The sequence below is a fragment of the Microcaecilia unicolor genome, chromosome 5, assembly GCF_901765095.1.
Source record: "Microcaecilia unicolor chromosome 5, aMicUni1.1, whole genome shotgun sequence".
NCBI classification, from domain to species: domain Eukaryota; kingdom Metazoa; phylum Chordata; class Amphibia; order Gymnophiona; family Siphonopidae; genus Microcaecilia; species Microcaecilia unicolor.
In genome coordinates, this window is record NC_044035.1 from 108049036 (window position 1) to 108066550 (window position 17515).

General features: G+C 41.9%; 1 protein-coding gene across 1 annotated transcript in view; it reads left to right on the plus strand.

Annotated features, from left to right (window-relative positions):
- The window catches only part of WDFY4 (WDFY family member 4), a 593767-nt gene that overhangs the window by 313846 nt on the left and 262406 nt on the right, over window positions 1–17515 (plus strand). Inside the window, exon 41 of the mRNA XM_030203170.1 lies at window positions 15354–15431. Coding sequence (XP_030059030.1) covers window positions 15354–15431 — 78 coding nt within the window. The remainder of the gene's footprint in view (window positions 1–15353; window positions 15432–17515) is intronic.

Below are 17515 nucleotides of genomic sequence, written 5' to 3' on the forward strand. Positions count from 1 at the left end.
CACCAGGGGGAGCGCTAGCCTCATTTTGACACACGCTGCACACGCGAAGAGCCTACTGCACCTTTGTAACAGGGCCCCTTAGTTTTCATCTGAGACCATGGAGAGTTAAGTAACTTGCACATGATCACAAGAAGCAGCAGACTTTGAATGAGACTTTCCTGGTTGCTAGTCCAGTGTTCTACCCATTAGGATACTCCTCCTGATCTGGTGGATATGAGCAAGGTTGTTCCACAGCATTTTGGGACCCCATATGAAAATATTGCTGGATTTCCATCTTATCACCATAGAGGAACAACCCTGCACCACTTTTTCATTTTTCAGTCATCAGTTTATAAGCACATATACCAGCAGGAAAGTGTCAAAATGATAAGAAAAAACAAATGATGAAATATGTTTTTATAAATGCACTGTGGGCCTCTTTTTTCATTCTTTTTGAAGAAAAACAGAACAGTGTAGTTTCAAAACCCATTTTTATCATTTTGTTTGGATGGTCCATAAAAATAAACTCTCAGTGAACAAGAGTAAGTTCAATGTTGGTGACACCGCAAATAATATTTTTAAAGAATATTTTCTTATATATATGAAAATAATTACCAATTTAAAAACAGGTGAGGGACATGATATATAAATTTTAACAGGTCATCTGACTTCTTAGAGCCCACGGCTATTTCAAGGTAAGATCTACAAATAAGAATATAATTATTTGTTACCTCACTGTAACTAATGCAGTGAACAGACTACTGTGATCAAAATTAAACCAAAATTCCAAAAATATTCAAAAACTGTGGTCACTTTTTTAAAAGGTTTAACTGAACACTGAGACACTGAATCTATCCAACACCCACAAAAATATAAAGGAGGATCAATGGTGTTCCAGCAGCATATTAGCACCTGCTGCCAGGGTTTAATAACTCATCCAATTAAATGAATGACCACTTGAATTATATTTTTATGGCAAAAATGCCTGGCAACATTTATGTGTAAATCTTTTTACTGAAAATCTACAGAGCACAAATAAAAACATGATAATTTTTGAGTTGATAAACTTGCTTGTGTTCCAACATATCATCTTATCCCCCATTATCCCCTCCCTACCCACCCATGTCAATAGACAATTATAACAGTGCTGTTTGATCTATTCTTGTAACAGTCATAACATTAAAAGAAAATTACAAGCAAAGCTCACAATTTGTCGCTGTGTTGAATATCATAGCTTGAACATGTCACTCTGTTCAAACTAAACACTGCAAAATTTTGAATATAAAAGTATAATAACTTAACATGAAAATTAGAATATGGGCCCCTTTTACTAAACCATGCTAGTGATTCCCAGTGCAGCAAATGCACTGGGAATGGAGTGCCTCATATTTGCTGCACGAGAATTGCTACATTTAGTATGGATTTTTGGTCTGAGCCAACATGGAATTGCAAAATTTAGTAAAAGAGGCCCAATTCCATGTTGGCTCAGATCAGAGATCCATGAAACTCAGTATCATCTCGCCAACTGTGGCTAATTCCCAAAATCCCAGTGAAACGATTCCTTGCTTATTACAAACTACCATTAATAGGTAGTGGTTACCCATCAGTACTTACTAAATAGTTTGTTATCAGCTTTTCCTCTAGAATGTGTCCAGACTCCCTTTATACCTATGTTCTATATGCCTTGACCACATCCTTCAATAACAAATTCCACAGCTTAATTGTTCTTGAGTGAGAAAATACTTTCTCTAATATGCTTTAACTATGCTACCTAATATTTTCATGTAGAGGGGCATTTTCAATATGACATCTAAGTCGGTCTTTGGACGTTTTACGCTAAATGTCCAAAATCTGAAAAGGAAATATGGCCGTTTTTGAAACAGCAAAATGTCTGGCTTTTTTCTTCCAAAAATGGCCGTATGCAAGATGTTTTCATGATTTGTGCATTTATCATTTTGGCCTCTTAAAAAAAAAAAACATTCAAGTGAAAAACGTAGGAAATCAAGCCATTGGAATGTAGAAGGAGCCAACATTCTTAATAGACTAGCCACACAGACATCACAGGAGAGCAATGGGGCACCCTAGGTGGCACTGCATTGAACTTCATATAAAAGCTCCCAGGTAAACATCTCACCATTACCTATCTCATCGTTACTCCCTTATACCGTATGCTGAGCACTCCAAAACCCACCAGAAACCTACTGTACCCAACTGTACACCACTGCAATAGCCCTTATGGGTGAAGGGGTGATTTTGGGTACAATAGGTTTTGGGGGAGTGTATGAGGACTCACAAGTGTAAAAGGGTGGAGTAGGATATGGGCCTAGGTCCTCCTCTCTAGTGCACTCCATTGACCACTACACTATGCCAGGGTCCTATAACATCTGAAGCTGTAGTAGAGGCTGGTAAATAATATTTTTATCACATCTTTGGGAGGTGGGAAGGGGTCAGTGACCCCTGGGGAAGTAAAGGGGTGTCATTACTGATTCTTTCCAATGGTCATTTAGGGCACCTTTTTGTGTCTTATTCATTCTAAAAACAGGTCTAGACCAAAATGTTGAAGTTTCAGCCCTAGACATTTTCATTTTGTTCCATTATGGCTGTAAAATCTCCAAGTGTTAGGAACGTCCTATGCCCACCCCCAACACGCTCCCTTGTGATTTGGATGCACTGTAGAGAAATTACATAAACGTCTGCAAAATAGGTTTTGAAAATACCGATTTGGACATTTTGAGAAGAAATTCATCCAAATGCTGCTTTATGACACTTTTTCTTTTTTGAAAATGAGCCCCAAAGTGTGTCCTAGAGCTGGCATCATTTGAAAGGAAAATAATTGTTCCCTATTTACCTGCTCTACCTCATTCATGATTTTATAGACCTCTGTCCTATCCCCTTTGTCCTCTCTTCTTCAAGGGGGCCCTTTTACTAAGCCATGGTAGAGCTACCGCATGGGGAGCATGCGGCAAAACAGCAATACTGCAGGGTGCGTCCAGGTGTCCTGTGGTAATTTTATGTTTACCATGCAGCGTTTCCTGCACCAGAAAATAATTTTCTATTTTCTGGCACAGTGCGTGGTATAGGTGTGCTCAGCGATAATCGGCCATTGCTATGTGCTGTCTGACCACAGATTAGCACATGAACGACCACCACTTAGTCTCGCCCAACCCTAATGCTACACAGTTTGAGTCCACCAGACACACTGCCTTTTATTTTTTGGCCCCCTCCACCTGAAACAGCCTGCCTTTAGATCTCCACAGTAAGAGTTTCAAAGCAGACCTATAAACCTGGTTATTTAACCAAGCTTGTCCCTTCCTGATGCCCTCTCAAGATGTTTGATGCTGGTCTACTGCTACCTCTTTTCTCTTGACTTTTTATTTAGACAACTTTTTCATCTTCCTCTACTGTTGTGAGTGATTTTGCTGTCCTTTTATACGTTGTCATTCCAGTCTTACTTTGTGTTTAGCCTGTACACCGCTCTGCTCTGCTTGCCAGTTGAGCAGTATAGTACATTTTCAATAACCTATGAACTTACCACCTGCTAAATCGCTGGCAGTAAGGGCTTAGGAAGTGAATGGCTGCATGCTAATTTTAATATTAGCGCACAGTCATTTAATGCTCCGTTGAAAAAAAAAAGCCTTTCCTCACAGTGGTAAAAAGTGGCCTAGCGTGTGGCAAATTTTACGTGCCAAAACTAGTACAGGCCACTTTTTACTGTGGCTTAGTGAAAGGGGCCCCAAGAGTGCTGACACTTTTAGCCTTCTGAAGGGAGTCAATCTGTTCTTGAGGGGGTCCTTTTACCAAACTCTGCTAAAATTGGCCTCAGTGCATCCTTACATGGGTCATTCCCACATGCTAAGGTCATTTTTACCACATGGGTATAATGGGCACTTTTTCTGTTTTTTTAAATTAATGGCCAAGTGCAAATTTTACCAGTAGCACAAGCCAATCAGCACTGATAATTGGCAATTAACAATCAATTATCTGCATTAATTTGCAATAATGAGGATTTACACGCATATCTGATTCTATAATGGAATGTGCTTAAATTCGATCATGCATAACAATTTGGGGGCATTTTTAGGGTCATTCCTGGGGGCGTTCCCAGATTTTAAGCGCATTGATACAGAATCACGCCTAAGTGTGCCTAATTTAGGCACCAGTATTTAAGCCTACTTATATCAGGCCTAATTGCAGCCGTGTACATTTAGGCACAGCTTACTGCTAAGCGCGGTTCTATATAGGATGCCTACTCCTTATAGAATCATGCTATGCGCGTTTCATTTTTGGTGCCAATTTTTGGACGCAAATTATAGAATTTACTCCTTAGTGTACAGCAGTGTAGCTGCGCTAACCAATTAGTTCAGAATACACCTACTCGCCACCCCCTGACCCATCCCCAGTGCATGTGGAAAGCATGTGCTAATCACAAAATTACCGTGGGATGCCTGAGCATGCTCTTTTTTGCTGTGGTAAGCATGCATTAGTGCTTACTGCAGCTTAGTCAAAGGACCACTTAATCTTTTTTTTTTTTGCCCATCCCTGTACCTTTTCTAGTTCCGCTATATCTTTTTTTTCAGATGTGACCAGAAATGCATAAAGTAGTCAAAGTGTACTCACACCACAGATTTATACAGAGGCATTAAAGTGTGTGTATTTTTATGCCATTGCATTTTAGTGTACACTAACACTTTTAGCAAGCATTACTATTATTACGCACTAAAGGGCCCTTTTACTAAGCAATGCTAAGAAGTGACCAGCGCTATCCCTAGCGAAGGTCTTTCCCACACGCTGAGGCCACTTTTAGCATGGCGGTAAAATTGTTCCATTTTCCCATTATTCCCATTAATGGTCAGTCACTAATTTCCTCATTAGCATATGGCCATTAGCACCTGAACACTTACTGGCACCTATTTTCTAGGCAGTAAGGGCTCACGCACTAACCAAATGCTTATCGGTTAGCGCAGTACACGCCTACTCTCCGCCCCAGATATGCCACCAGTGCTAAAAAATAAATTCTACTTTTTAACGCATGGAAAGCATGCGTCAATCTCAAAACTACGCCGGGATGCTTGAGCGCACCCCACAATAGTGCTTTTAAACCTGCGGTAAGCACGCATTAGGGCTTATTACAGCTTAGTAAAAGGGCCCTAAACATTTTAGCATGTTCTAAACAAAACAGCACATGTATTATTATGTGTTCATGTATATTATTTTGTTATTACATATGCTACTCTATAAAAGCACACAGTAATAGAAAATGAAGCAAAATGGAATGGAATAAAAACAAAAGGAGATGAAATAGGAATTGAAGTAACTATTTTATATCTACACATCTTTAATGTGCACAGGGTGATATTATTGATCATGCATATTTTGGTTTACATATTTGGAATCAGAAAAGCCTTTTTTCACCATACTCTTGCATAACAGTTTTTTGGCTTTGATTTCTAGGTCAGTCTTTAGAGGGTTTGTTTGTTTTTGTTTTTTTTAAATGAATTATGGAAGTATTTTGTGAGGGACACAACTGCGATTACAAGTTTAATGATGTGTTAAACAAAATGTAATGACTATCATCAGTGTAAAACAAGGACTTCCTGCAGGGAAATACCAATAAATGCATCCTCACTGCGGGAGGCAGGGTGCTGGCTGTCAGCCAGCGGCAATCTGTGCCACATAGACCTTGTGCGTTAACTTAATTATAACACAGTGCAAGCAGCAGTGAGGCAGTTTACTTTGAAGAATCACTGGACAGACTGCCGAGTCATTGCTTTTAAAGTTAAATGAGTTAAACGACTAATCCATCTGGAAGCAGGTTATGTTTTGAGACAGAGGCATAATTTTTTTCAGGAATTCTGCATTGTATTTTATAGTGGATGAGGAGAAGACACACATGCACGTGAATGTGTGAGTGGATGCACCCACCCACCCACACACTCACACACATACATACACACATATATAGGGAGAATAAATGGTAGACATTTTCATTAGGAATATATAGTCAATGTATGGTTGTCCAGTCTTTCATTGTAATGGATACTACTGACACCCTGTGGCCACAATCCATTGTTACAGAGCTACAGTTAACCTGCTTTACCATGTGCAAAATCATTATAGTACAGTTATCCCCATACCTGTTTTGAGGACTCCACAGCCAGATGGGTTACAGATATCCACAATGACTAAGGTGAGATAGGTTTCTATGTATTTGAGACCCCGTATATGCAAATTTATTTGATACATATTTATTGAGATATCCTGATAACCTTAGCGACTATAGAGTCCCCAGAACAGGTTTGGAAATCCCTGGTATAGCATGTGCAAAACCAATTTAACAAGAAATAACCTGGCTCAACTCATGCTAAATCACTTTAAAACATGACACAGCATTTTAGTATCTGCTAAGGTAACTAGTAGACTTATTTTTGAAAGAGAAGGATGCCCATCTTTCGACACAAATCACAAGATAGGCGTCCTTCTCACAGGGTCGCCCAAATCGGCATAATTGAAAGCCGATTTTGGGCATCCCCAACTGCTTTCCTTCGCGGGGATGACCAAAGTTCACGGGGGGGGGGGGGGGTGTCGGAGACGTAGCGAAGGTGGGACTTGGGCATGCCTAACAGATGGGCGTCCTCGACCCATAATCGAAAAAAGAAGGGTGTCCCTGACGAGCACTTGGACGACTTTACTTGGTCCTTTTTTTGTTACGACCAAGCCAGATCAGGTGCCCGAACTGACAAGATGACCACTGGAGGTAATCGGGGATGACCTCCCCTTACTCCCACAGTGGTCACTAACCCCCTCCCACCCTCAAAACAATTCTTTAAAAATATTTTTTGCCAGCCTCTATGCCAGCCTCAAATGTCATACTCAGGTTCATCGCAACAGTATGCAGGTCCCTGGAGCAGTTTTAGTGGGTGCAGTGCACTTCAGACAGGCGGACACAGGTCCATCCCCCCCTACCTGTTACACTTGTGGAGGTAAATGTAAGCCCTCCAAAACCCACCGGAAACCCACTGTACCCACATCTAGGTGCCCCCCTTCACCCATAAGGGCTATGGTAGTGGTGTACAATGGTGGGTAGTGGGTTTTGGGAGGGGGGGTTGGGGGGCTCAGCACACACGGTAAGGCAGCTATGCACCTGGGAGCAATTTCTGAAGCCAATGCAGTGCCCCCTAGGGTGCCCGGTTGGTGTCCTGGCATGTGAGGGGGACCAGTGCACTACGAATGCTGGTTCCTCCCATGACCAAATGGCTTGGATTTGGTCGTTTCTGAGATGGGCGTCCTCGGTTTCCATTATCGCTGAAAATCAGAAATGACCAAGTCTAAGGATGACCATCTTTAAGGTCGACCTAAATTTCCAGATTTGGGCGTCCCCAACCGTATTATCGAAATGAAAGATGGACGTCCATCTTGTTTTGATAATACGAGTTTCCCCATCCCTTCACAGGGATGTCCTATGAGGACATCCTCAGAAAAACGTGGGCGTCCCTTTCGATTATGCCCCTCTTTGTGTTCCTCACAAATAAGTTGCATTTTTGTAGGTGCTGAATCCACTAACATAGGTATACTACAATCAAACCCTCTGTATTATATTTATTTTTTTAAATTTATATATTTTTTGTAGAAACATGATTTCCCCAAGGAGATCATTAGCCTTTTCTTGCGTATATATATATCTGTACAGACCAGAGAGCAATATATGAGAGATGCAACAATTATCTGATCCTCACTATTATTCAGCATTGGAAATGGACTTGATCTCTGAGTTACAGTGTCTTATTAAAACTCAGGTTAATGGAGCATACCAATCAGGGCAAATAAGAGCTAAGGAGAAAGATTATTTCATAGTATCTAATCCTAAATGCCAGTAATTTACATGGCCCCAAAGTTGTGTGAATCATTACACAGTGCACCTGGTCGAGCCAAGTCTGGCTTAAAGCATGATCCAGGTGACGAACTTGCTGAAGGCACCAAAGCCTTGCCTTGCTGGCTTACTCTTCACTGCCGTGACAGTGTGTTCCTTTCCTCTTGCAAAAGTTGGCTTAGACCAACAGATTTGGCCAGGGATTAGATTTTTTTAAACTGTTGTCCAGATTTGCTCTTTTATTCTCAAAATCTTCAGTACCTACCACACAAATGTCCAATGTATTTAGATAAAAACTGTGGATGTTTGTATATGGTTAGTTATGATGGATGTGATTTCACCTCATACAAACATTTTATACAAAATGAAGTAGTGGGAATTTTGAGATTTATTACGAACTGGATCTATCCCTCAAAGGTTATCCATAGACTCTTCATGCTGACACTGATGGAAATTGTGATGAGAAACTTTTATTTTTGATAGCCTTGGTAAGCACACTATCCACTTTATAATTGAAAGAGAAAAACGCCTAGATTTCAACCCAAATCGGGAGATAGACGTTTATCTCACACAAACGAATGAATCGGTATAATGGAAAGGCGATTTTGGACGTTTTCAACTGCACTCCATCGCGGAAGCGTACAAAGTTGACGGGGGCGTGTCAGAGGCGTGGCGAAGGTGGAACTGGGGCGTGATTATCGGCCGAGGAGAGATGGGCGCCTTTCGCCGATAATGGAAAAAAAGTATGCGTTTGTAGCTAGAATTTAGGGCACTTTTCCTGGACCCTGTTTTTTACGAATAAGGCCCCAAAAAGTGCCCTAAATGACCAGAGTACCCCCAGAGGGATGACCTCCCCTGACTCCCCCAGTGGTCACTAACCCCCTCCCACCACAAAAAATGATGTTTCACAACTTTTTATTTTCACCATCAAATGTCATACCCACCTCCCTGGCAGCAGTATGCAGGTCCCTGGAGCAGTTGTTAGGGGGTGCAGTGGACTTCAGGCAGGTGGACCCAGGCCCGTCCCCCCCTACCTGTTACAATTGTGCTGCTTAATGCTTATTAGTCGTCCAACCCCCCAAACCCACTGTACCCACATGTAGGTGCCCCCCTTCACCCCTTAGGGCTATAATAATGGTGTAGACTTGTGGGCAGTGGGTTTTGAGGGGGATTTGGGGGCTCAACACACAAGGGAAGGGTGCTATGCACCTGGGAGCTCATTTACCTTTTTTTTTTTTTTTTTGTAAAAGTGCCCCCTAGGGTGCCCGGTTGGTGTCCTGGCATGTGAGGGGGACCAGTGCACTACAAATCCTGGCCCCTCCCATGAACAAATGCCTTGGATTTATTCGTTTTTGAGCTGGGCGCTTTCATTTTCCATTATCACTGAAAAACAAAAACGCCCAGCTCACAAATTGTCGAATAAAATATGGACGTCTATTTTTTTCGAAAATAAGGTTTGGTCTGCCCCTTCACGGACCTGTTCTCGGAGATAAACGCCCATGGAGATAGACGTTTTCGTTCAATTATGCCCCTCCATGTAACTTTGTAAGTTAGTATGTTTGGAAAAACACATCTTTAACCATCTAGTTTGTTTCATCAAAAAGTATGAAATTCTTTGATATTGGATTTGAGAAGTAGATGGGAAGTAAGTATGACTGTACCAAAAGCTGGTAAAACATAATAATTTACTAAGGTATCCACATCGCCTTCTAGTTGGGTCAAAGATCAGTTTACCCATTAGCCAGTTTTGAGATTACAGAGAATTTGCTCCTCAGTTGATGAATTTAAATCACAAGCAAAAGAAATGTTGAGGAGATTTGAACAGCAGGTTATACTTTATGAATAGTACTGAAAGAATTCAAAAAAGAAAACTGCAGATCTCCCATCATACCTGAAGTTTGGAGGGTGGCCTGCTTACATTGTCTGGCTTCTCCCTGGAACAAGAGTGTTGCAGATTTCAATGTATGTGGACTCCTGACGAAGGCACTCATGCCAAAACATGGCCCATGTCGAGTATTGCCACTTATTAGTCAAAATTTGCATGGTTTCAACCATCTGTTTCTTGTTCTACAATAAAGAATAATCAGTGCTAGATTACCCAGTTCATCAGTCGACTTCTAGAAAGTTAACTATCCTTTCTTTCAGCAGCGACTCCATTATTTTTCCTACCACTGATGTGAGACCAGTCTGTAGTTTCCCACTTCTTCCCTCTCTTCACTATTGTGAAGAGGGGCCACATCCACTCGTCTCCAATCCCGCGGAACCTCTCCTGTCTCTAAAGATCTATTAAATAAATCTTTAAGAGGTCTCGCCAGGACCTCCCTGAGCTCCCTCATTATCCTGGGATGTATCCTATCCGGCCCCATAGCTTAGTCCACCTTCAGATTCTCAAGATGTTTATAAACTCTTTCTTCCGTAAACGGCACAGTATCCACTCCATTCCCAGATGTTTCCTCGGCAGCCAACCGCGGTCCTTCTCCAGGATTTTTCTCTGTGAACACCGAAGAGAACTAATTGTTTAGCACATTCGCTTTATCTTCATCACTTGCCACATAGCCATTCTCATTATCTTTCAGTCTCGCAATTCCATTCCTATCTCTTCTCCTTTCTCCAGTATATCTGAAAAAGGTCTTGTCACCTTGCTTTACATCTTTAGCCATTTTTTCTTCCACTCGCGCTTTCACTAGCCATATTTCCCTCTTCACTTCTTTGAGTTTAATCTGATAATCTTTTCCTTGATCCTCTCGTTGCGTTCTTTTGTATTTCTTGAACAAAGCCTTTTTTGCTCTTATTTTTTCAGCTACTTGTTTGGAGAACCATATAGGCTTCCTGCTTCTCTTGTTTTTGTTTACTTTCCTTACAAAAAGATCAGTCACCATATTTAGAGCAACCTTTAGCTTGGACCACTGTTTTTCCACATCTTCTGTGCCTTCCTACGCCAACAACTCCTTCTTCAGGTATTCCCCCATTTTATCAAAATCAGTACGTCTGAAATCCAGTACTTTGAGTTTTATGCGTCTGCACTCTGCCTTCGCCCTTATTTCAAACCATACAGTGTGATGATCACTATTACATAGGTAGGCACCCGCTCGGATATTGGAAACACTACCCCCATTCGTGAGCACTAGATCCAGCATTGACCTTTCCCTCGTGGGTTCCGTCACCATTTGTCTGAGCAAGGCACACAAACAGTTGATCATCTCATCTTAAATTTTGCTGTTCAGTTAATATAGCCTATGAAAACAGTGGAGTTGCCTGTGTTTGCTCAGCTGGTTACTGGTCTCCAACCAAACCGAACAGTGATGAGTTGGGTCACTTTGAAGCAGGAATGAAACTTAAGCTAATCCTTGGTAAACAGGCGTATGTCTCTACTGCAACAAACATTGGGCTGACTGTCCACTGGAATGATAGTCTTTAGAAAGGAAGCCTGCTTGTCTGGCCTTAAGACTGAAGGGTCCCCACACATTTGACATTCTTACATCAGTTCTTGAAAATATTCAAACAGATTTTGCAGTCGGATGAAAAATTGTTAGAAAACAACTACAACAACAACGCAATGATTCCAACTTTGTGAAAGCCTTCTTTGTAACTGGACAGCTTGATGATGACAAAAAAGAAGACGAGAATGATAAATTTAGACAGCACTACTTCTTATGCAGATGATGATGATAAAGTATTCTTTGCTATACAGAAGTCAGAGATTCCCTTGATCAATACCTGCAGACCCAGTCAGACATATTGCAGCCTGGCCTGATTTGAAGGAACTTTTGATCAGGCTGAACAATCCTCTTCCTTCTAGCGCAGTTGTTGAACACTTTTGTTTTAGCTGTGCTGGATCAATGATTCACAATCGCACTCGCATGAGTAACAGTCATTTTCAAAATTTAGTTTTACTAAAAGCAAAGTGGATTGAGAGTTTTAGAGCAACAAGAGGGTCTTTTACAAAGTGACGGTAAGTCCAATGTGGGCCTACTGCTTGCTAATCTGGAAATACTGCTGGCCCAACATGGCCACTGGTGGTAGCTCCGACTAGAGCGCGCACCATTTCCGGCGCTCCGGAAATATTTCTTCTGTAGCACAGAGCTAACCTGGCAGTAATCAGGCATCGCCACGCACTGCTCGGTTACCGCTTGGTTACTGTAGGAGCCCTTACAGCCACCTGAATGGGCGTGGCCATTTGGGGGGACATTTTACCCACTGCGGTAAAAATTGCCATGGCGTGTGGGAAAAATGGCCCACAACGCTACCGCAGGGCTCTTTTTCTTGCAGCTTAGTAAAAGGAGCCCTAAAGTTCTTGGGATAAAAACGTTAATAGCTGCATTCATTGTAGTTGCAGTACTTTTACTTTTTACTCAAAAAGTATTATATTAGGCAATAGCTTTTTAACTTTTACTTAAAATATTTAGTGTGTTCCTCACTGTACTTTTTCTTTTACTTAAGTACTAAATATAAATTTCTTTTTACTTTTACTTAAATACTTGCCTGCTCAAAAAGGCATACACTACCGATCCAACTTAAATGCCTGCACCCAGCAACACAACGAAACCAAATATCGTACTGGACATAACTAATCTCTTCTTCCCTATGATTCTCTAATGGGTCTGTTACACATGAACTTTATTCTTCCACCATATCACTTTTGTATTTGTTCATACCGGAATTGGCGATCGCCTCTACGGTACTATATAAACCACATTGAGCCTGCAAATAGATGGGAAAATGTGAGATACAAATGTAACAAATAAATAAAATAAATAAATACTTTGACCTAGTACTTTGAACAACACAGCTAAAACCTTCCCTGATAACTTTGAGGAACCAGGCCAAGAACAGGTTGTGGGTCCATATGACTAAGTAAAAATGTCCATGATACAATACTGAGCTTTGAAACATAGCACTATGTTGAATGAGTATTCAGATAGAATGTTTGTAAAGCATCAGAGATTCACAAGTTCAAGAATCTGGAGGAATGGAATAGGATTAATACATAAAATATGTGTGAAGCATCATCAAGCCACAGGTTAAAACACTTGGAGGAATATCTTTTATTGGAAATCTCATTGATATAGTGAATTCAGTTCAGTAATTATATATGCTAGTATGTACTAAGTATCAATTCCTTGATAACAGCCTTTTCCCACCTCTTCACTGGAGGTATTCATATCTTACATGGAAAGTGTGTTATCTCAGAGCATATGCTGTTTCAAGATGAATTAGTCTGATAACTTAAAAAGCAATGGCTTGTTTATTGAATGTTCTCTGTTTTTAAAGACTGGGGGGGGGGGGGTTACTAAGGTGCGCTGAAAAATGGGCTGCGGTAGTGTAGGCGCGTGTTTTGGGTGGTCGCAGATCCATTTTTTAGCGCACCTGTAAAAAAGACCTTTTTTTAAAATTTTTGCCGAAAATGGACGTGCAGCAAAATAAAAATTGGTGTGCATCCATTTTGGGTCTGAGACCTTACCGCCAGCCATTGACTTAGCAGTAAACTCTCACGCATTAACCATGCAGTAATCATCTACTCGCATAGAATGACGATTACTTCCCGGTTTCTGCCATGCGCTAGAAAATTAAAAATTTATTTCCCAGCGCGCATAGCGGATGTGCATCAAAAATGAAATTACTACAAGGGCCACACAGTAGCAGGACGGTAACTGCAAATTGATGCGCATTGGGCACGCGTAAGCGCCTACATGGCATAGTAATAGGGTCCCTGTATTTGTTCCCTGATCTTATTTGAAAATGTTCCATGTAAGGACAAGTTAATTTATCTTGAATGCAGTGAGGGATCATGGCAATATTCACAAGCATTATTACTGCTAACTTGGCTACTGATTAATGCCATACAGAATACTCATGAATTAACTTTGCAATTTTGCAAACACAGTTCTAATCTATTAAGTGCAGAGAAAGGGGTATTCTTTAACCTCTCCCCTCCCCCCCCCCCCCCATCATATTCATTGATGTCACAAAATTTGTGATGCTGTTGTGGTACAGAAACAATATACTAGCCACTGGGGAGAAAGCACTAATCTCAAATTTATGGCGCTCCAAGGAGGATTTGTGTCAGTTTTCAGAATTTTAAATCTAATGAGGTCATAATCAACATGACTATTAAAGGCTTCATTTTATACAACTTTTTTTTGTGTGCATGAAACAGCATCTTATGCACAAGACAGGTGACTATAAAATACATGGTTTGCTGCCTTTGTATAGTACATATATGTGCATGTCCATGTATTTCTACGGATTGAGGCTGGGTAAAGCTAACCCCTTTTATTTTTTTATTGATTTTATTTATTTGTATTGTAATTTTATTGTAAGCTTAGATTATGAGACATTATTTAATAATATGTTTATCTATCTATCTATCTATCTATCTATCTATCTATCTATCTATCTATCTATCTATCTATCTATATTGTACTTCTTCTTTCTCTTATAGGTGATTCGGAGACAATAATCATTTTTATTTAGAATATAGTCAGATCTATATATTTATTGTGACTCATTAATGTCCTTTGTAGGCAATTACCAGTACATGGCCATGTTGGAATTTTAATAGCACTGTTTCATAAATATTGTCTTTGTTTGTATATTATTTATTTTAGCACTACTGTATTATAATCATTGCTTTAAATTTATCTGTTTTTATTTGGAATTATAGTTTGTTGTTGGAAATGTACTGTTCTCACTTTGTGTCCCTTTTACCAAGCTGAGGAAAAAGGGGCCCTGCAGTAGCATCGGTGCGTGGATTTGCTGTGCACCGAGGCCTCTTTTACCACAGCAGGGAAAAAGGCAAAAAAAAGAGGAAATGGCTGTGTGGTAAGTGCACACTTGCCGCGTGGCCATTACCATGCTAGTCCTTATCGCCACCTATTTAGGAGGCAGTAAGGGCTCCCACACTAACTTGGCACTAACCGTGCACTGCGCTGCAGTAACTGGGCAGCACCACAAGCTGCCCCATTACCACCAGGTAAGTCCCTGGAGCAAAAAAAAAAACATTTTTTCTATCATGCTAGAAATGGTACTCAGTGGGGATGGCACTACTGCCTGCTCTCATGGTGGGCCAGCGGTAGTGTCAGATTGGCACACGTGAAACGCTGCAGTAGGTCTACCGTGGCATTGCAAAAGGGCCCCTTCGTTCTGTGCCCACTGAACCTGGCCAGCAGATGTCATAGTTTTGTGATGATTGGTTCTTCCTTCTTCATAGTGTTTGTTATCACTTTTCATGGAGAATACCCAGGCCCTCTTTTATGAAGCGTAGGAGCTGGACTTGGAGGACAAACATTGCTCTTCTGCATGTCAGTGTGATCTTTTTTTAATTTTGAAAATAAATTTAATAACAATAATAATACTAATACAATAAAATCACCTATGGTATATTTACTTCTATCATTCTGCTTTTTTTGTTGTAAAGAGACTGGTGTGGACAGGCAGACAACATTTCTCGTTGCTACTTTCTCTTATTTTAATTTTCACTAATTTACTACATTTGATTTTCCCTCAGGACTTTTCGTTATGCTTGGATTTGTGCAGGAGAAAAGGACAAGAGCTGTTTTCATGTCTGTACAAGAACCATCATCAGGTAAAAAGTGTAATTTCTTAATTTATAAAGCACAATGATGCACTAAAAGATGTGTTGTAAAATGATACTTGGTTCATAGAAAATGAATGAAACATCCGAGATATGAAAGGGAAAGAATCAAATTGCAGTGAATATCACAAATATAAATATAGCATGAACAAATGAATACTAATATTAATGAATGAGAGGTAGCATACAATTGTGAGCCAATATGGAAGTACTGAAACTGTGTGAGCACTAAGGCAATATAATCATTTACAAACTTATCTGAATGTAATGAAAAATCCAGCCACAATGGGGGCAATTCTAGAAATGCTGCTCAGTGGCATAGCAAGGGTGGCTGCCACCCGGTGCAGTTTGCCGTTGCACCCCCCCCCCCCCCCCTGAGTGCATTTTAACTGTTGGGAGGCTCCACGCCCCTTCTCCCATCTGTTCCCCCTTCTCCCATCTGAGTCTCCCCCGACCCAGTGCCTACCCTCAGCTCCGTCCAAAGTCCTCTTCTTCCTGCCAGCTCCCGCACCCTACCTTTACAAGGAAATCTCGGAAGCCGAAGCGCAGCGCCTCACGTCTGCATGTAAAAGCAGTGTGGATCATCTCTTCGGGCCTTCCCTCACTCTGTCCCGTCCTTGCGGAAATAGGAAGTTGTGTCAATGGAGGGCAGGACAGACAGTGAGGGAAGGCCCGAAGAGCCGATCCACACTGCTTTTACATGGAGATGCGGGGCGCTGCGCCTCGGCTTCCGAAATTTCTTTTGTAAAGGTAGTAGGGTGCAGGAGCTGGCAGGAAGAAGAGGACTTTGGGAGCACCCCCTTGAGGTGATACCCCCCACCGCCACGCCCTTGCTACGCCACTGATACTGCTTAAAGTTAGGTGCTAATACTGAGGTGGTTCTCTTTCCTAATCCCTATTGTCACATCCCATCTCCCCCTGTTCTCCAGAGTCATACATACTCCTTTACTGATAAAGTGTGGATACTAGGTGTCATTTTTTTACCCCAAACTTACTTTTAAAGCAGTCCTTTTTTTGTGCAGATACGCGCCAGTACAGCGTAGCAGCATCTTTTTTCCCCAGAGCGGGCTCACCTGCCCACCCTCATTTTCCCGACAGCTCTGCTTTCTGTTTCTGCCATCCCGCATTTAAATCTTTAATTTTTTTACCTAACGTCGAAGCGAAGGCGGTGGTATTAGTTAAAGCAGCGCAAACTCACCTCCGAGGCCAACCTTCCCTTCCCTCAGTGTTTCGCCCTCGCAGAAACAGGAAACTACATCAGAGGAAGGCGGGAACTGAGAGAAGGGAAGGCTGGATTTGGAGGAGGCGGGTGCGCTGCTTTCACTAATGCCACCGGCAGTGCTGCAACTTCAAGGAAATAAATAAAAGATTTAAACGCGGGAGGCAGGAACAGAAAGATGGGCTGTTGGGGAGCTGAGGGCGGGCAGGTGGGGCTGGGGCTGGAAATCGACGGAGGCTGAAAAGGGGGGCAGGTGGAGGCTGGGGCGAGTCACTGGACATGGATAAGAGGGGAAGATAGGGCAAAGGAGAATCGCTGGACACGGATGGGGGAGGGCAGGGGAGAGAGGAGAAATCGCTGGACATGGATGGTTAGGGGAGGGCAGAGGAGAATCGCTGGACATGGATGAGAGAAGAGGGCAGGGGAGAGAGGAGAATCGCTGGACATGGTTGGGAGGGTAGAATAGGTGCAAAGGAGAATCGCTGGACATAGATGGGAGGAGAGGGCAGAGGAGAATCGCTGGACATGGAAGGGAGGGGAGGGCAGGGGAGAGAGCAGAGTTGCTGGACATGGATGGAGGGGAGGGCAGGAGAAATGCTGGACATGGATGGAGAAGAGGGAAGACAGGAAGGAGATGCACATGGATGGAGGGGAGGGAAGAGTGAATTTGTGAGATGAACATGGATGGAGGAGTGGAGAGAGGAGAAATAATGGACATGGATCATGGACGGGGGAGAGGATAAAAGCTGGACATGGATGGATGAGAGGGAAGAGAAAGGAAGGAGATGCATATGGATGGAGGGGAGGGAAGAAGAGGAAGGAGATGTCTTGCGAGGCCCCCCTTGTAAGTCTCGGC